Source organism: Equus caballus, chromosome 7, assembly GCF_041296265.1.
Source record: "Equus caballus isolate H_3958 breed thoroughbred chromosome 7, TB-T2T, whole genome shotgun sequence".
NCBI classification, from domain to species: domain Eukaryota; kingdom Metazoa; phylum Chordata; class Mammalia; order Perissodactyla; family Equidae; genus Equus; species Equus caballus.
In genome coordinates this window covers 68,248,532-68,267,463 of record NC_091690.1, presented here as the reverse complement: position 1 = coordinate 68,267,463, position 18,932 = coordinate 68,248,532, and the positions used below count along the sequence as shown (strand labels likewise).

Below are 18,932 nucleotides of genomic sequence, written 5' to 3'. Positions count from 1 at the left end.
CCAATTAATCCTAAATTTTTAATAAAAACTATGTGTTGTAATAGAATGTGGACTTTGGAACTGGAAAGACCTCGGTTCAAATCCCAGCACCGACATTTCACTTCTTACCCGTGTGATAGCTGGCAAATTATTTAAGTCTCTAGGCCTCAGTCTTTTCATCTATAAAATGGAGGTAATACCTAATTGAAAAAGCTGTCAAGAAGATTAATTATTTAGCACAGTTGGTAACATAAGTAGGCATTTAACAAATGGTAGCTGCTATTACTATTATTGGATTTAACTGTTTTAACGTTGTATAACTTCACTAAGAAATTCACAAACCAGAAAATAACTTTGCCAGTCCAAGTTGTTTCAACGTTTGGGTCAAAAGCTATGGTCCTAATAAATACAAACTTTGCCAAAGACAGCTGAGAAAAGCCCAGTGATATGGTCATGAGGTCAACATGCAGTTCAGTGGGAGGCAGCGAGGTGGGTTCAGAGCCTCAAGCCCCAGCCCATGTTCACCATTTCATGCTTTCCTAGCACTCTACTCTGTCCCTCTCTTTGAGAACAACTGCCCCTAGCATACTTAAATTATTAATTTTGCCATTAGTTTAATGTCTTACTTCCTCCATTAGAATGTAAACTCCAGAAAGGCAACTTTGGACCTAATCCAGTGCCTTGTACATAGCAGTTTCTCAATCTGTATTTGCTGAAATAAATCAACAAATGAGACAGGTGACCTAGGTTCTTGTACCTCCTACCTGACTTGTAGGATCTTGGGAAAGTTACTTTTCCTCTTTTGGTCTCAATTTCCTCATCTATAAAGTGAAAGCTTGGATGAGACGATCTGCTAGGTCCTTCCTAGAACGGACCCAATAGAGGAGGTCAAAACAACTTCAAATTTGAAGACTTTGCTCTTAATTTCAACAAATTTTACTTAGCACCAACTGGATGCCAGGCATGGGTTAATTCTGGGATAAATAGAGATAAGATATGTCCTCTGCCCCCAATAATTTTATATTCTATTTATCTATACCCTACTTTGTTCCAGGAAGCACTGAAATGGGTCTTATAATTTCAAATAATACTTCTTAAAGTGCATTTTGTGGAATACTAGTTCTAGTAGGTCCTCAAAAACAAGCTTCTGTGGTCAAACAAGTTTGGAAAACATTGTATCCTATACTCTTTTTTTCTTTTTAACCTGTAGTGTTTTTTTGTTTTGTTTTGCAGGGGAAGATTTGCCCTAAGCTGACATCTGTTGCCAATCTTCCTGCATTTTTTTCCTTTCCCCCCCGACTAAAGCCCTAGTACACAGTTGCTTATGGTTGTAAATTATTCTAGCTCTTCCATGTGAGCTGCCACCACAGCACAGCTACTGACAAAGTGGTGTGGTTCTGCACCAGGGAACTGAACCCGAGCTGCCAAAGCGAAGTGTGCCGAACTTCAACCACTAGGCCAGAGGCTGCTCTGCATCCTATATTCTTATTCTAGAAAGTCACACTGCATATTAATAATTAAAGGCCCTGAGATGTCTTACAATAAAGAGACCTGCTTATTTGATTATCAGAACATTTTCCAATTTGACCTCAGAACTCTTTTATTCCCCCTTAACCATTTATAATAATGTGGAACATTCCATTCCACAAAACCCTCTTTGGGAACTCCTGCTCTGGTGCGCTCCTCTTCACACACAGTGCCTAGTGCCTTCACACACATCCTGTGCTGCTCTGAAACTGCTTGAAGGGGCAGGTGTTCCTGGGGAGAGTAAGTTCTACATGTGAAATAACAGGAATGCTTTATCCACAGTTAGTTTCTTCAAACGGACCAAGTTATACCCCGAGGGTCTGCACTGTCCTAACAGTTTCAGGGTTTCCTAGGGATTTTGAGTACTTGTGAGTTGAATGAGGTTTGCTCTCATCCAGAGATTTGCTTCTGGGATAATCTCACCCCCGTTAGCCAGTATGATGCAGCCTCCTCAGAGGCCACTTGCTGACTTTCTTAAAGCCATATGCCCATCCTTATCCACCACGGAAGCTCATTAATTACACAAACCCTGAAACTCATCAATAATTCAGAAAGCCCAAGTGATATTAACAATCCCCTCTGGAAGGACTCACACCAGGCATTTGCGAGAGCCAAAATAATGTAATTTTAAGGTTTAGAGAAGGGCTAAGCTTTTCAAAAGAAATGGTGCCCTTTAAATGACAAGGGACCACTTGGTCTTCAACCTTCTGCTTAAGCCTATGTAGAAGCCCCCCTTGGAGGCAGCATCAGGTGTGACTAGAAGACTTTGAGAATCCTTGAAGGTACTTATTTTTTAGGTAAGTGGCAGATGGGCTATGGGATACACCCATCATATATCAAAATGCCCCATCCCTTTATGTTTCTCCTTTTGGTCCTCTTGGACTTTTTCATCCCTATGGTCACTTCCCTAGACAAGGTCATCATCGTCTTCTACCTGGATAACAGCAATGGTCTCCTAATTGGTCTCCTTGCCCCCAAATGTTCCCCCTCAACTCTTTTTCAACAATATGGCCAGATAGATCCTGGCCATATATCAAGTCATTATCCTGCTTTTAAAAACTTTCAGTTAGTTTCTCACATTATCATGTTAAAGTCCATGATCTTGGTCTACAAGGCTCTGCCTAAGTTTGGGGGGTCTCCTTGCTAAATGACCCTGGACTTCCCCATCATAACCCTCATCACACATTGTTGGAATTACATGTTTTATTATTATTAGTGTCTTCTTTGCTAGACTGAGGGCAACTTGAGAGCGAGGACCACTTCTGCTGTGTGGTATGCACATTTCCCGGCACTTAGAAGGAGTTCAATATATTTGGTGAGTGAATGTTGTTGCTTTAGTCTCTGCCAATGCAACTGGAAGGCAAAGAACAAAAGCCAGTTCATCTCTGAAGTGTAAAATACTCTACTTTGATAAGTCCTGAACTTGCATTGTACATGTCTCTGAATTCTGTTTTGAGAATTACTATCCATTATATCAGAAAGTCAGCCAGATGGGGGCTTCGCCCAGATCTAGATTTTGGCAAGAAACATTTGTCTTTTCAAGCATGTTATGATTCATTGACCTAATCTAACCAAAGGTATGGTGATGTTTTTGGAACTAAAGATCAGAACAGGTGCTTTGAGAGAGAAAATGTGTCATTTCCTGGTGAGGGTGTCATTTTGGAAGACATGTTTTGGAGGAAGAATATTGGAAACCATGTGACATTTTGGTGATTTATGGTGATAGAAGGAAGAACGTTGGAAATACGGATTAGGCCAGGAAATCCAAATCCTGGTTCTGCCACTTAACGGAAGTGTGACCCAGGATGAGCCACTCAAGTTCCTCGACTTGAGTTTCTTTTTCCAATCAAATGGGTAAAATTACATCTGCTCCGTTAAAAAAACCTCACAGGACTCGCTTAAGACTCATGGATACAAAAAAACTTCAGACAGTAGGAAAAACTTCCACCAAATAGATGGTAACATTATTAAATTTAATTCATCCTGAAGATTCCTCTGATAATGATTATGTGTGAAATGCCTATTTTAAAAAGGCTCACAGGTACTACTCTCTTATGCTGGAATGATTTTATTCTCAGTTGAAGACCGGCATGCAAAATGCGAGGAGGCTTGCTTCTCACCACCAGGCATCCATCTGATGGGCCCTAGCAACACCTTTGCTGTATTTGGCAAAGATGTCCCAGTTGAAAAGCATTTAGTCATTTATGTTTCCCCAAAATCCTTTCCATAAGTTTCAAACAGCAGTTGTTACCTCTTATTAAAAGCCAATTCAGCCTCTTTCTTTAAAATTTCAAAAATTAGTCTGGCTAATAAAGTCCTTCTCCAAATTAAGGGTGGGAATAGGAATATGATGATAAAATAGCATAGCTAACATTTACTGAGCATCTTTCCTGCCCATGTGCTAAGCACTTTACATTCGTTATTTCACTTAATCCTCATGCCAACCCTGAGAGGTTGGTCTTGTTATCCTCATTTTATAAAGACTCTGAAGTAAAGGGAGGTTAAGTAACTTGCCCAAGGTCACCCATTTTGTTAAGTGTTGGACTTGGGATTCAAACTCAGGCAGTCTGACTCCAGAGTATGTGTCCTTAACCACTGAGCCAGGTGCCGTGTAAGGGCTTGAGGATAAAAAGATGAGTATGGCATGGGATTTCTCCTCAGGGAGCTTGGACTCTTTTAGGAGCACACATATCTGATCACTGAGACTTATTCTTAGAGCAGCGAAGCCAGTTGGGAGAATTAGGTACCACCTAATTCCTGTAAATGTTTGAAATGGAAGTCATTACTTTGCCTGTGGGGAACACTCTTCAAAGATAAAACTTACCAAAGTCAGGCCTTCCCTGAAAAGGAAAAAAAAAACAAACCCCAAACAAGTAGACCATCCACTCCCTGAGCTCAGGGGTCTTTTTTCCCCTCTTTCTCCAGAGCCTGGCACAGGTATCTAGTACTCAGTACTAGTGGGTGCTCGATATATGATTGTTGGATAGATGAACACAGCAGTGATAGAATGTACTTCTTAAGATTTCTTAGCTTGCTCTGGGGTCTCTTCTTTTCTTAGGCCACACACCCTGGTTTCCAGCATCGTAATTCTGATGGACCAGGGGCCATACGGGATGGACAGGGTGACATGAGATGGGGTAGAAAGGGTGAGGGGTGTATGTGTGTATGTGGAGGGAAGGACAATAGCACAATGGTAATGTCACAAACAGATTGAGCACTCTAGGGGGAAGAATGACACTCCAAGTATATCAACTACTTTGTGACCAAAAACCGACCCCCTGGGCAGCAGATGCTGTGACAAATCTAGGGATGTGGCAGCCTCTAGACACCATGCTTATGGGGTGTATATACATTTTTATATACACATTTCCTCTTTTATGCTCATACACAAACACACACACAAAGACAATAGGAAAATAGAAGAAGGAAGACCATACCTTTAACTACCCTATCCAGATAGTGTGCTTGGGAAATAAAAGACAGGACACTTGAAGTAGGATCGAGTAAGTGCAATACTGCCTGCCACATAACCATGCCAGGTGCTAAGGAGACAAAGGGGGAAGCACCTCACATTTTGGACAGACCTGCCATGGTGGGGAAAATAAACCCGAAGACAAGACAACACAAGAGAGAAGGAAGGAGAGCAAGCACATTCTCCAGGAAAGGCCAAAAGGAACTTCAACTCATTCTGTGATCCAGGCATTTGGAAATGTGATCATATAAATAAGAAGACATATGGATAAGGAAAATAGGAGAAAAAGGGGAATGGGAAGCTGCAAAAGTGGCCACACTCCTGCTCCGTCAGCTTTATGGAAAACTAGAACTTGCCCCTTTATCTACCCAGAGCAGCATCCAACTTCCCTTTAGGGGAAGGAGGTATATATAAAAAAAGTACGCCCTCTCTGCACGGAGGTGTTCCCAGGAAATTGGAATTCAGAAATATGCAAAATTTGAGTCATTTCTGATATGCATTAGGGAAGTGGGTTGAGTCTTTGGTCAAATACACCACTAGATTATCTGTTTGCCATCTTGAATTTTCTATGGACATATGTGCTCATATAGACTTGAAGGCAGAATGGTTGCTATTCTAAGTAAGATGCACTCTGTGCATCTTACACAGGATGTGAGGTGCAGGTCAATGGATGTCACAGTGAAAAACAAGAAAAAGAAAAGAAAACCTGACCACTTCTCAATGCTTATTAACTCAAAAAAATAGAATGATGTATGCTTTGTTTTCCAACGGAGAGACTGAGTCCCAGCACTGAATTATTTGGTAATCTAAAGTTTTGTTATTTGTGAGGATGAGTGTCAAACGTTGCTCTGAAATTAACCCCACTGTGTGTACATGTGGGTGCCTGGCTGTGTGTTTAAATCAGGCAGACCTCTTCATTCCTAGCATAAATCAGTAACATCATTTCATCTTCCCCACCTGGGCTGTAGCTATAGCCATTTGAGGAACTTCCCTTCACCCTCCCTGCTAAGCTCCTCCACACGTGCTCCCAGAAGGGCCAGATAGATGGCAATCTCCCGAAGGGCCTGATGCCTTCTGCCAGGCTGGCCCCCATCCTCAGCTCAACTCCACATATTAATCAAAAGTCCATATGATAGGATGGACTGCAATGGGGGGGCCTTATCTGGAAGCTCTAGGGTTCTATAAACTGTAAGAACATTCTTACTCTCTTGATAAAAAAATAGCAATTCTATTTTTTCAATCCTCTGGATAGGACAGACACTGTTGCTGTTCATCAAAATATACTTGCCTCAAAAGACTGGCGGATGAGAGGCTATGCTCTTAGTTCAGGTATCTATGTGGTCTTTGTTTCAAGATGAAATATGCTGCTGGCAGCTGCACAACCAAGTGGAAAATTGGGAGGAGGAGATTTTAACTGGGCCTGAACGCTACCCCTTCAATCTTATAGATGCTGTGGAGTCCATGAGATAGAAGGATATAAGAAGGGAAAGTGAAGGAGAGTGGTTTATTAAGCAGGAGTGAATAAACAAAGCTTTGGAATGCCAAACAATGAAAAATAGGGTCAGCCCACATGGAAAATAGCCTAGGAAACATCTCTGGCTAAGGGGAAGACTTTCTTGATTCTTGATTCATCTGTCACTTTTGTCTTAGTCAAGCTCACTCATCTAATTTTGCAAAGTGATCTAAAATTTCTTAGATATGATCTCCCAGGATATGCCATCAGAGAGCAATAACGCATAGGATCTCCTGGCTCAGGTGGTATTCTTAGCTTTCAGATCTGCAGAGTTTTGTGGAGGGTTATAATCATATGTTCTTGTAATAACTCTGAACTTAGCTACAGAAGAGATGGAGTGAGCCTAGATTTCTCTTGAAGGGTTGGCAAGATGGCTAGGCTGGATGAGCTATCATCATTGGGATCCAAATGGCCATTTCATCATGTAGCATCCATTTTGAGAGAGTTCACAAGAAAAACTTTGATTGTCTTAATGGTGATATCATGGCTCTGGTGATGAGTGAAGATCATATCTGCTCTATAGGCCAATCTCCCCAAGCCCAGGGGCTGACTTCAGAGAGCTCTTTCTCTCTTCCAATGCCATTTCATTTATAAGCACTGTTTAGTAATAAAGATCTCTATTAAGTGTAAATATGTTTTTAATACCTTTAAAAAATGCTTACTAATTTCTCCAGACCACAGGCAGAAATAGCAGCCCGTGGAAGTGACTGAGGCAGACTCAGGCTGCAGTCAACGCTGTGGGTTTCAGGAGGTAAAAGTAGATAATCGAAGCTTCAAATTCTGACTCCACAAATCAAGGGATTCCTTTCCTACACAGTGACCTCAAGCCACACTGTGAATCCAAAAGCAGAAAACAGCCAGTTATTACCAAGTCTAAGAGTTTTCTGGGAATGGAATAGAGCTTTCCTGTCTCTGGTGATTGAAAATGGAGTGACAACTGGGTCTTTGAAGTCCAATGCCATTTATTTATAAAAGGCATATGCAGAAGCCCATACTCTTGTTGCTTTCATTGTTTGAAAATCTTGGCACAGTCATTTAAAAATTCATCATGATTTTAAAGTACCAACTTTAAAAAAAGATGATATAAAGTCCATAAGTTTGCATTATGAATGGTGGATTTAGGACTTCACAAAATTCCCGCATCTTCCTCCTCAGGACTTCGGGATGAAGAGGATGGCAGTAGAGTCATCTTTCTCTTGGGCCATGTTTCTTGTTTCAACATTGCACAGATGTGTCTTATGCTCCTTCTATATTCCTGTCACTATGCAAAAAGCTGGAGATTGTGGTGGCCTATATCTATTTATGAGACAGACTCTGAGCCTTTGGCATGAGTTTAATCTGTGAAGTCTTAGATCTCTTTAGCATTTCTACGATCTCCACATGGAAAACTCTTTCCTTGACTTGCCTGTACCAACAGAAGTTTTCAAGTTTCTCTTAGGATAATCCCAAGAAGTTTCAGAGGCCCCCTATCAAAGGTCGTGGAGAACATGTCAATAGGTATTTCATTCTTATTTTCCGGGTGCCTCAGTTGACTCTAATAGCTGTATCATTGGTACACATTAGGCCAGATTAAACAAGGATCATGAGAGCAGATGATGCTTGGGGTGGTTATAATCAAATAAACTTCTTTCAGATAGATGACACCATCAAAGAGATGTTCTTGTTAAGATCTTGGATTCATTGATGCTCTTCCCTCTTTGAATGATGGATCAGTGAGTAAGTGGTCAATGGCACCCATACTGAGAGGGACTCACAAAGCCCACTAACTTTCCTCCAGTTTCCCACCCCCTACCACAGATGGGCTGAAATCTCCCAGAACCATCAACTAATCAAGTTTTTGCTCTGATAACTTGGGGTAGATTCCTGCCCATTTTCTCTTTCTCTTTGTCAGCATTTGTCCTGTCAGGTCTCAGGTCCTGTTGTGAGAGAATGTTTTTGAGAAGGGATAAGCATAGGTTTATCACTCAGGCGCAGATGCCCCGTGAGTGACTTGTGAGCTCCTGGTTAAGGGCTGTCTGATTACAAAAGAGAAACCTGAGAGCTCCCAGTCTTTAAGTGGACAAAGAACTCCAGAAGATTTTGTGGGCTTGCTTTATAATTTCTCTTCATCGTGAAGTCTGGCTTTGGCTCATTCTAGTAATTGCATCATCAGAGTATTATTTTGATCTTTACTCCCAGAGGAGGATTTGTTTAAGAATCAAGATTTATATGATTGGACAGCTCTCCTGAAGCCGAGTAAATAATTCTGTATATCTGGCATCTTGAACAATCACAGCTTTGAGGTCAAGGTTGGAATTTTACAAATGTAATCAGAAGCTGGCATTTCCCACATGTGTTTTGAGACTTTGTAGACAAGGGGCCCTGAAGTGAATAAAATAACTATCATACAAGTGATCCAAAATGTTAGCGGTGGTTTTCAAAGAAATAGGAAAAAATTAAAACCTTCTTAAATTTAACTATGATTTTCAGCTTTCTCTAAAGAAATTGGAGGTCAAGAGTTGAGACCCATGAAATTCCTGGAAAAGACATCCAAAAAGATGCTTTTGATGACTCTGTGTTGACTATATATGAGAAACAGATCCAGATAATCCATCTTACCTTAACTTCTGCACTAGGAGATCTGGGTTCCATATATGAAAATGGGAGTATTAGTGATGAGTAAGTGAGAGCAAAAGGAAAAATCCTTTATATTTGTGAGATATTTTTAGGAGCAGGTGACTCAGTTTCGGGCTGATGGGTATGCAGTTCCGTGGGCAGTGGAGGAGGGGGCCAGATTCTTGTCACCCCTGGAGGCCTCCTTCAGCCACCCCATTCTGTGAGTCATGGAAGGAGAAACCGAAGGCCCCTTGTGGTCTGCCCACAGTGCTCCCACCAAAGACCTTTCTTGAAGATGGAAAGAGACAGATAATTCCTAACATAAGGAATTAAGATTCAATGTGAAACATTCTTGTTTTTTGACAAAAATACTGTCATTAATGAGGATGTCACTTTCAGATTCCCTTTTATTCTAAAAACCAATCTCTTTTGGGAAAAATCAAGTATCTTCCATGAAAGAAAAGGTGGACCGAAGCCTCCCAAAGGAGATATTTAATTCCTATTAGAATAATCTGCTCTGGGGAATGTCACTGGGGTAAAAAGGTTCTTATGCTGGAGACTTGACCATAAGGAGCCCAGACTTGTCTTATGCTTCAATGCCAGCTGTTATGTGATCAAGTCATTCTTTCCTGTTTATGGAGGGCAGTAGAGTATAAATAAACAGACCCTCCTGTCTTCTGCTTCCCCTGCATGGAGGTCTCTGTCAGTGTCGTGGATACCTACTGGCTTTTTCTCTAGTGTGGGACATAGCTATCCGAAAGCATCTCAGTGAGCTGCACTTTAACGACCTACTGTATAATAACGAAATCTGATAACAAGAGAAAATTTAACACTTTGAATTTCTAACTTTTCACATCATCAGTTTTTTCCTTTCCTAAATGATCTTCACAGGGAGTGAAGCTCCCTGGAAACATAAGAAAGAACTTCTTGTTGCCATCAAAGACTGAACAGGGGTTTCTCCTTCTTATTTCTATTCCAGAAGAAAAGGAAGGCATCACCACTGTTTCTCTCATTTGCAACTCCTGCCCCTTCCTTTATATGCGACAAGGTTATTAAAGTGTTCCTTCAGCACTAGGGTGTTGGGTTTCTCGGTGGGGATGCAGCTGGCCACAGGCAGAGACCCACAGAGAGCAAGTTGCCATGCGGGGAGATTAGACAGGGACAAAGGAAATGCTCACCACACAACGAAAGGTAATAGAATTCCAGGCCAACGTCCTTTCATCTGAGCCACTATGACTAGTCCATTACTTCTTCAATGTCCTGTGACATTTTTCTGGTATTTAAGACTGTCAACCTCCCTCTTGAATTGTGCACATTTACCTTGATGTATTTCTTATCTAGAGGGGAAAAGGCATCTGCAATCCCAAGGAGGAATTTGCTCTTAAAGAGTGACAATGGGGTGTGCAGGGGAGGTGGGAGGCATGGTTTGACTTCTTGGCATCAAAACAAAAGAGATCTTCTTCAAGCCAGGCTGGTAAACATCCACAAGATGCTAGATGTAGCTCAGCCTGCCCATGAGCCCTGTCGTGAATCATCTGTGACTGGACTCAGGGAGAATTTCCCTAAAGCCCTGGCCATTGGACTCAGATGAGATGCTTTTATCTTATAAAAGTCTGAGATCCACAAACTTTTTGGAACTTGGTTAGGTGAGTTGAGGACTCTGTAAGAAAGTGATAGAAAACAGAATGCACTCTCTCTGGGCTCTGATTTTGGTTTTAATAGGGATGTGCCCCCTTCTGGGCTGGCAGGTGAAAAGGTCAGTCTGTCCTCAGTCACGCGGAAAAATGAAGGTGAGAGGAAAGCAGAGTTTAAAGATGAGGGCCCCTCAGATGACTAGGGTCACTTCTCTTTAAGAGGTGTCCAGGACAATCGTAAGGTAGGATGACAGGGACATAAAGAAGCTACCCAGACGCGCACAGTAAGACACTGCGGCACATTCTGCTATGGAAAAGCACGGAGGGCTGCCATCCGCTATGGAGTGGCTCTGTTAAGAGTTGGGGCTGGGCACATTCGGTGTGGAACTCGGAGCGCACAGCCTCTAGGCAGGATGCATGCTGGATGCCTCCAGAGGAAACCTGCACCTTGTCCTGCAAGGACTACAGAACAGGCAGCTGGTGAGCAGCCCCTGCACCAAGGCTCAGAAAACCAAGCCTCAAATTCCTGTTCTACTTCTTAAAAGTTGTCACCTTAAGCCTCAGGTCTCTGAAAAGGAGAGAATAATACATGTGCCTCCAAAGGGTGACTGTTAAGAGTATGAAATAATGCAGTTAAAGCCCTTAGCACAGTGCTTGGCACGTTGTAAATACTCAAAAGTTAGAAGCCATTATGATTAATAAGTATAAGGTGTCCCACAGCCATTTATACACACAGTGATGCTGTGGGGGCAGGGACAATGAATATAAACTAATTTCAGGCTACAAAACAAAAAGAATGCAGCTAAAAAAAAATGAGATAAGAGGTAGCTCCACTTGCTCAAAATTCCTTTGTCCTTCAAAAGCTTTGGGGCTTGTCTTCTAGTTTCTGTAAGACTCAAGAGGTGACCTTCACAGCTGGAGAGGTACCCAGAATCCTGCCTTCTAAAGCCATGTGCTCACCATCTGATCACAGACCCTTCCTTTAAAAAAATGGAAGGGGAAGAAGTTAAAACACATATACACAAACCAGTGGATTCAATAAAGAGCTTTTGGTGAGTGTTCATTCCAGGATAACAAACCAAGCAAAATGGCTGGCTGTGTTTAACATCAACAAAACCAGCAGGAAAGGCAGAAAGAAGGGAATGGAGTGATCGGCTTGTTTTGAAAGCTGCCAACAGTGCTGCTTCAGCAGGGGCCGGTGCCTCGGAGCCCCCGGGAGAGGAGAAAGGAGACAAATGCAGACAGGACGGAAGCTGACGACCAGGCGGGAGGGATCCCAGGCCTAATGGGATGCAGATGTGGCTTGGGGCCTGTGGGAAGCTTTCCCCAGGCCTCTGTGGGAGCTCTGGCCTAGGAGGCCAGTGGGCATGAAGGGCTCAGAGCTAAGTCCAGGACCCCCCAACCAGATCTTGAATTTGATAATAATGGCTACACTTACGGAGCACCCTACTATGTGCCAGCCTGTGCTAAGCTCCTTACATGCATTATTATCCCCATTTTATAGGTGAGGAAACTGAGGCTCAGAGAGGCATTGGGACTTGCCCACAACTGCTAAGTGCTAGAGTCACCTGCCTTATTCCTGAACCCCAGCTCCATAACACAGAGCTATACTGCATCTGGCCTGGGAGGGGCTAACAACAAGGCATGCTAACCAGCAAAGTGGGATCTGAGAAATGCAGATCGGGAGGGAAAAGGGTAAAAGGGCCCAATTGTGAGTTTAAGTCCAACTGAAGTCTAGGAAATGCCAACCATAATGTCGCCAGATGAAAGGACTTTTGGCCCAGTTCCCACATGCGATGGGGGCCCAGCCTTGGCCCTGAAATGCCCGACAGACAAAGGTACCATGCAGCCCAGAGAAGGTTCCCCGGGACCTGGGCCTGCCATACCGATGGTGCAGTGCTCGCCGTTCCAGCCAGGGCTGCACTCACACTTGCCGTCGCGGCAGGTCCCATGCTCAGCACAACGTGGGTGGCAGGCCCGCTGGTCGCAGGCTGCCCCCATCCAGCCATCCTCGCAGCGGCAGGTGCCCCCCACGCAGACACCGTGGCCCCCGCAGTCGGCAGCACAGATCTCTGTGGGGAGGACGACAAGGGAGGAAACCAGGGCCAGGAGGGGCAGGGGAGGGAGGAGAGAGAAAAACAAGTATTGAGTAGGTCACTGTTGGGAACGAGGGTCACACTTGGCTACCTACCTCGGCTTCTGTGAGCAGTTGGGATTCCAGAGGATCAGGAGGCTAATCTCCGTGGACAACGACCCCGGGACCAGAACAATTCTCCAGGCAGAGGCCTGCCCCGAGCCCACTTCCCCACCCAAGACGGATGGATGGAAGGGCTCTGCTTTGTTTGCTTTTCCCTTTTGCCAGCCTGTCCCCGCTTTTGTGCTCGCCACTTCCAAAGGGGACCGGCCTTCTGAACAGATGTGAGGAAAAGTCAAATTTAATTAAAAACTGGTTATGTGTGAAAACAAAGTGAGGATGAGTCCCTGACTGCCAAGCGACGTGCTTGTGGGTCTGGTGGGGGCACGTGAAGGGTTCTGGGGCCTGTGTTTCATTCCAGCCTTGACTCTGATTGAGGTGGGGTGACCAGGAGCCCGACCTGCATACCCCGTGATGTTCTCGGGTGGCTGTTCTGTGCTCTTGCTGGGTTTATGCTCCGTCCTGCTCACTGCTTCATCCCCCCAACTCAAGAACCATCTCAATGGCCTTTCTGATCCAAAGTAAACAGTTAGGGGGACCACTGCACAGCCAGACTGGACCTGCCCAGCCCCTCACAAAGGCTCGTCTGTGAGATGGTGCGAAACACACACGACCTGATTCACAAGCCCCTCGGGCTTGGGGCCAGCGACAGCTTCACGGTTACACAGGCAGAGGCTGCAAAGGCTCTGAAACACCGCGGCTTTTTAGGAAACAGGCCTGACCAACCGTGGCCATGGATGCTCTCTGCCAGGGCTGTGAAGGAGACCCTGAATTGATTCTGTGCCTCGTGGCCCAACAGTCTTCAAATGAAACTCTCAATACCTTTAATTTCTTTGAAACCAAATTAACTGGTACCCACGTCAAGTTGCATTTGCCCATCACTCCCTTCCAAGATGTGTTCCTGGTTTAGAAGCCACTAATGGTCTAGCTACTTTTGCAAAAAAAGAAAAAAAAAAAAATAGAAAAGAAAATTAGATCTCAAAGGCCCAGACCTTCCAGATCAACCTACAAGGTACAGGCTAAACTGTTAGAGAATCAAAAAACAATAACAGTGAGTTACCATTTATGGTGTGTTCCTTTGCCAGACAACTTGCCAAGTATATTACCTGCAAAGGGAGGAACTATATGCAGCAACACAGTGGATTTCTCAGCTGCCCAGAGAAGAGGGAGGGTGCTGTAAAATGGGTGGAAAGGGCCCTGACCCAGAGCCAGGGGACCTGTGTTCTCTGCCAGGCTCAGGAGCTTCTGAGCTGTGTGACCTTGGGTAGGTTCCTTGACTTGGCTGATGTGTTCAGCGTGGACAGTAATGAGGCCGCCTCACAGCACCTCTGCTGACCATCAGGGTTGTGGTGAGCACACAGTGGAGCAGATGATGGAAAAGGGCATGGCAAAGATCACTAACTCAAGCAAGGGTTCTCAGGGCAGTGAGTTTTAGACAAGATGTCCAAGAACCAGGGTTGTAAGATCCATGCCTGCTCAGCCACTAATCTGCTGTGTGACCTGAGGAAGGTCACTTCCCCTCTCTGGGTGTCAGTTTCTTCATGTACTGCAGGGAGAATCCGATGGCATCTACGGTCCCTTCCGGCTCTAAGACTGTGGGAGTCTATGATATAAGCACCCTCCATGTTACACGCACGATCTACCCCTAAGGTTCAGCTCCAATGTGCTTCCTCCTCTGAGAAGTCTCCTGCAATTCACCCTGTGGCGATTCTGCTTCTGCCCTTTCCTGATTACACAGTAGAGTGAGTTTCTGTTTCTGTGTCTGTCTCATTGTCAGACTAGGGACTCCTGAGGCTGGATCGAATTCTTCTGATCACTTCTAAGCCTGGTACCCAGCACAGATCTTGGCAAGAACAGACCCTTAATTAAGGTTTGTTGGATGAGGGATGAATCTGTGTGTGCCTGGGGCTACAAGTGCCTGAGACTATAAGACAATTCATGTACACCCTGCTCAGCTTGGCTGAAAGTCAGTCCAGGCCTATTTGTCTGCTTATCTCCTGTGAGTTGCCCTTATGAAAACTTCCCAAGTGAGGGTGGGGCTGTGGAGCAAAGTGTCACCACCTCCAGCAGCCCTCCAGGAATGGGGCTTTCTCAGGATGTTCTGCAAGCTTCCTTTCCTTCTTCTCACACAGACAATGTCTTGGACTTTCCTCAAGCAAAGAACGACAATCTCCAGGCTCCAGGACCCCATATTCTGTCTGATATTTCCATCCCTTCTGCACAGCGCTGCAGGGCAATGACCCCTGGTGACTCTGGAGCCTGGGTGTGTGTTCAGGACCAGAACTCTCCCCTGAGAGACCCCATGGAAGGGAGGGAAGGTTAGCTCAGCACTTGTTTGGGTTTGCTCAGCACTTTCTCCAGGTGCAGTTTATGATGTGAAAGTAAACAGCCAACAGCACTTCTATTCACCGAGGTGTGAGCCGGGAGAGGGACAGGCTGCGGGGGCCAGAGGCGAGGTGTTTTCAGGCAGCAGGGCTTGCGGAGTTCACAGGGTCAAGAGCAGAAGAAGCAGGCTTTCCCCAGCACTTGAGGGTGTGCCTTCAGGGCTTGGCTAAGAGGTAGTTCATTCCTTTATGAATCGATCTGGAAGCAGTGTGGATGAAAGAGTGTAGACTTGGAATCCGCTGTGACTCCAAATATAAGTTCTGACAGTTATGCGACTTTAGGAAATCTATTCAACTGCTCTGAGCTTCGTTTTCTTCCTCTGTAAAATGGGGACAATGATAGCACCCACTTCAGAGGGTGCTTAGTGCTTGATATATAGTAGGTGTTGATAAATTCATACCGATTCATTTTTTCTTCCAATAGTATTCCAGCATGCCTACTATGTCCAGAGACTGTGCCTGGTGCTAGTGATACAGAGATCAATAACTTATCATCTCTACCCTCCAGGAGATCACAGTCCAGACCAAACACAAATGGATACTGGCATTCCAAAGATTATCCCAACAATCTACAGCTGTCACTCACTTCTGCACCTTTTAGCTTACGCGCAATGAGGAAAAGACCTAACTATCACAACAATGCTGTGAGAACACCTGGCGACTATCTTCCTAGAGGTGAGGCCACTGAGACCCAGACAGCATAGGGACCTGTACGAGGGGATGTGTCATCTGGTGCTTTTTCCTTGTTTCGGCAACCTCAGAGCTATGCTGCAAGACAGACCTTATACAGACGAGGAAATCAATAGCAAAGAGGCAGGCTCTCCTTTGAAGGAAACTCCTGGGTTCCTCAGATCTCCCCCTTCTCAGGCCCTGCTGCTTATCCTTTGTTACATCCAAGTCAGACCCTGGGAAGTGAAATAAGATCCTCTATGCACAGTTTCCCAGACACTCAGTCACACTTTTCTCATCTGGAGACTGCAGCCCTGTCCATCCAAATCCTCCCTTTCCTTGCTAGTTTACGTAGATGTACTCTCCTGGCATGAAGCTGAAGTTGCCTGGTGGCTGGGCACCTCCCCATCAGCCCTTTACAAGCTGGGTTATGAGCTCTAACACATTTTAATGGAAGGGGCCTGAACAGGTGACCTTGATGTTTATGGGGTGCTAACTGATGGTATCACAACCTGTCAGTGTTCAGGTTCTCCTCTGCAGATGGTCTCTTTGCGTGAGTGGAAGAGACCCACTGACTTGCTGGGAGCAGAAACCTGAGATGCTGCTTTATCATTTGCCCTCAAGTTGTAGGCCCCATGGCTATTTTTTATATACCTCAATTTTTTTGGTCTGTGAAATAAAAAGAACTGCTTTATTTTTCCTTTTCTGATTCTGCTTTGACATTAAAGCAGATGTAACTTCCCAGAGTGGTTGGTGGAAACCAAATACGTTGATGCTAAAGAATGTACTCTGACAGCTCATATGCCTTTTACATAATATAAGTGGTACTTTGTGAAATTTGGGTCACAGCTCCTTTCTAGGTCTCAGATTTCCTCATTTGTAAACTAGGGATGCCACTAACTACTGTAGAGCGCTGTTGTAGGAATTGCTCTCATTTGATTAATTTCTTGAGTGCTCACTATGTGCAAATCCTATTGGGAGGCACTGGAATCCAGTGGTGATTATGACAGACATGGTTCTTTGCTGACCTCAAGTAGTTTACATTCTAGCATGGCAGACAGACACAGCCTCAGTCAATCAAATGAGTTAACATGAACGGAAGTGAAGCTTCCAGCATGGAGTCTGGTACACAGTCAGGATATAATATATTGTGCACACACATATTCTTATGAGAAAGAAAACAAAGTGTAGTGGCAAGTGTACTAGACTGAAGTCAGAAGATCAGATGTGACTTCTGACCTATGCCACACACCTGGTACAAGCGAGCATTTGATAAATGCTAGTTGGCTTTCACATGATTGGGTTCCTCAGATCTCATAGGAGCCTTCTGACTAAATGCTGGAGGGTCGGGGCCTGGAAGGGATCTTTTGAAATACTATGGAGTACCCAATCCATAGGGTAGACTTGAGTTCATCTTCTGACTCCCTAATTTCCTTGTGTCCTTGTGGAGTCCTTGGGAGAATTACCTAATCTCTCTGAGTCATACTTCTTCACCCCCCAAAATGGAGAGAGTGATAATGGTCCCCTACAGGGGAGTGGTGATAACTGAAGGAAAGGGTATATGTGAAAGGCTCTACGTAAACTATGCTATATATACAACTGATGAATGAGGGCCTAAGATGTCCTGTGTCAGCACAGCTCCTAGTCACCTAGCAGAGGAACAGCTTCATGAAGAGCAAAATATTTGCTTTTCTAGTAGCAGTGTCAAAATTTGGGTATGAAGCTCTTTTTCTGGTCACCTTTAATGGCACCATCAGCCAAGACCATCAAAACCCAGTTAGAAACTATTTGTATTTGTAGCCTTGGCTTCCTCTTGAAATCAGGTGAAAATTCCCAACTCTCCTAAAATTCTCATTCCAAACCTGTAAGGTTCTTGACTGACTGTACAGGACCTTGGAGATGAACCAGGTCAGGCCCAAGAACACCTTGGCTCTTCTCCTAGGGAAGGCCACACCCATAGCACTTCCTTTCCATCCCCAGCCCTGCCTCACCTGTGTACATGTCTGTCTGCTCTCTAGACTGGAAGCCCCCTGATGGTAGGCTCTAGGTTTTATTCATCTTGCTTCCCTGGCAGCAAGCACCAGGCCTGGTACAGCATGAGTTTTCAACAAATATTTGTTGAAAGAGTAGACAAATTAAAAAAAGCTTCAAGAGAAAGTGTTATGTGGGTTCGCTCAACTCTATCTCAGTGCCATATTGCACAAAATATATTTGGTTAAATATATTTATACAGGGGCTCAGTCTCCTTTGTTGCCTAACCTTCTTAGAAACTCTTCTTCTTCAATCTCTGGCTGAGAACTCTCTAATTTTAACGTGTCTCAGTCCTTACACCGCACACACAGCTTCCCTCATGCCAATGCCCGCATCATACCCATTCTCTTTCTATGACGTGGCAGCTGGTGGACACAGGAGGAAGAGGTGAAAAGAGTAGGGAAAGATACAAGGTTTGGCTATTGATTAATTGCGCCCCAAAGTGTATACATAAGGGGAAAAGCTGCCCAGCTCCTCTCATTAAATGTTAATCCCCATATGAGCCTGGATGGAGCCTGGGACCTATCATGGCTATGTTTTAATTTGTCTGGACTTACTTTACAATCTTGTTCATTAAAATAGCTCGTAGGGGAAGCTGTGCCTTTCCCCTAAAGAGAGAGACTTACATACGATTTTCCCATAAAATTTCTTTGACCTGGAAAAATGCTCAAAATTGACATGAGTTGGGGAGAGAGGGGACCCCATCTAAGGATCTGCATGTTTTCCTGATGAGCAAGGAACAGATGCAGGTGAAGTTGTTTTTAAAATTCCAGGGATGTGGAAACAGAGCCTGGGCCCCATGTGACCTCCTGGGAAGTCCTTTAATAAGGTATTTAGCACTAGAAAGGATAATAGGGAAAAGTGTTCTACTTTTCTTAGGACCTGAGGTTCTCAGAGTGACCTTAAAACATTTTAATAGAGGGGTAAATAATTT

At 44.3% G+C, this 18,932-nt stretch overlaps 1 protein-coding gene across 35 annotated transcripts in view; it reads right to left on the bottom strand.

Moving 5' to 3' along the window:
- Positions 1 to 18,932, bottom strand: part of TENM4 (teneurin transmembrane protein 4) — a 2,707,421-nt gene that overhangs the window by 134,163 nt on the left and 2,554,326 nt on the right. For 23 of the 35 annotated variants that reach the window (XM_070274304.1, XM_070274303.1, XM_070274305.1 and 20 more), the window contains 2 exons: positions 12,607 to 12,792; positions 4,944 to 4,970 (listed from right to left, as the gene is read on the bottom strand). In XM_070274304.1, coding sequence (XP_070130405.1) covers positions 4,944 to 4,970; positions 12,607 to 12,792 — 213 coding nt within the window. The remainder of the gene's footprint in view (positions 1 to 4,943; positions 4,971 to 12,606; positions 12,793 to 18,932) is intronic. The other 12 variants (XM_070274328.1, XM_070274327.1, XM_070274316.1 and 9 more) reach the window with 1 other exon arrangement.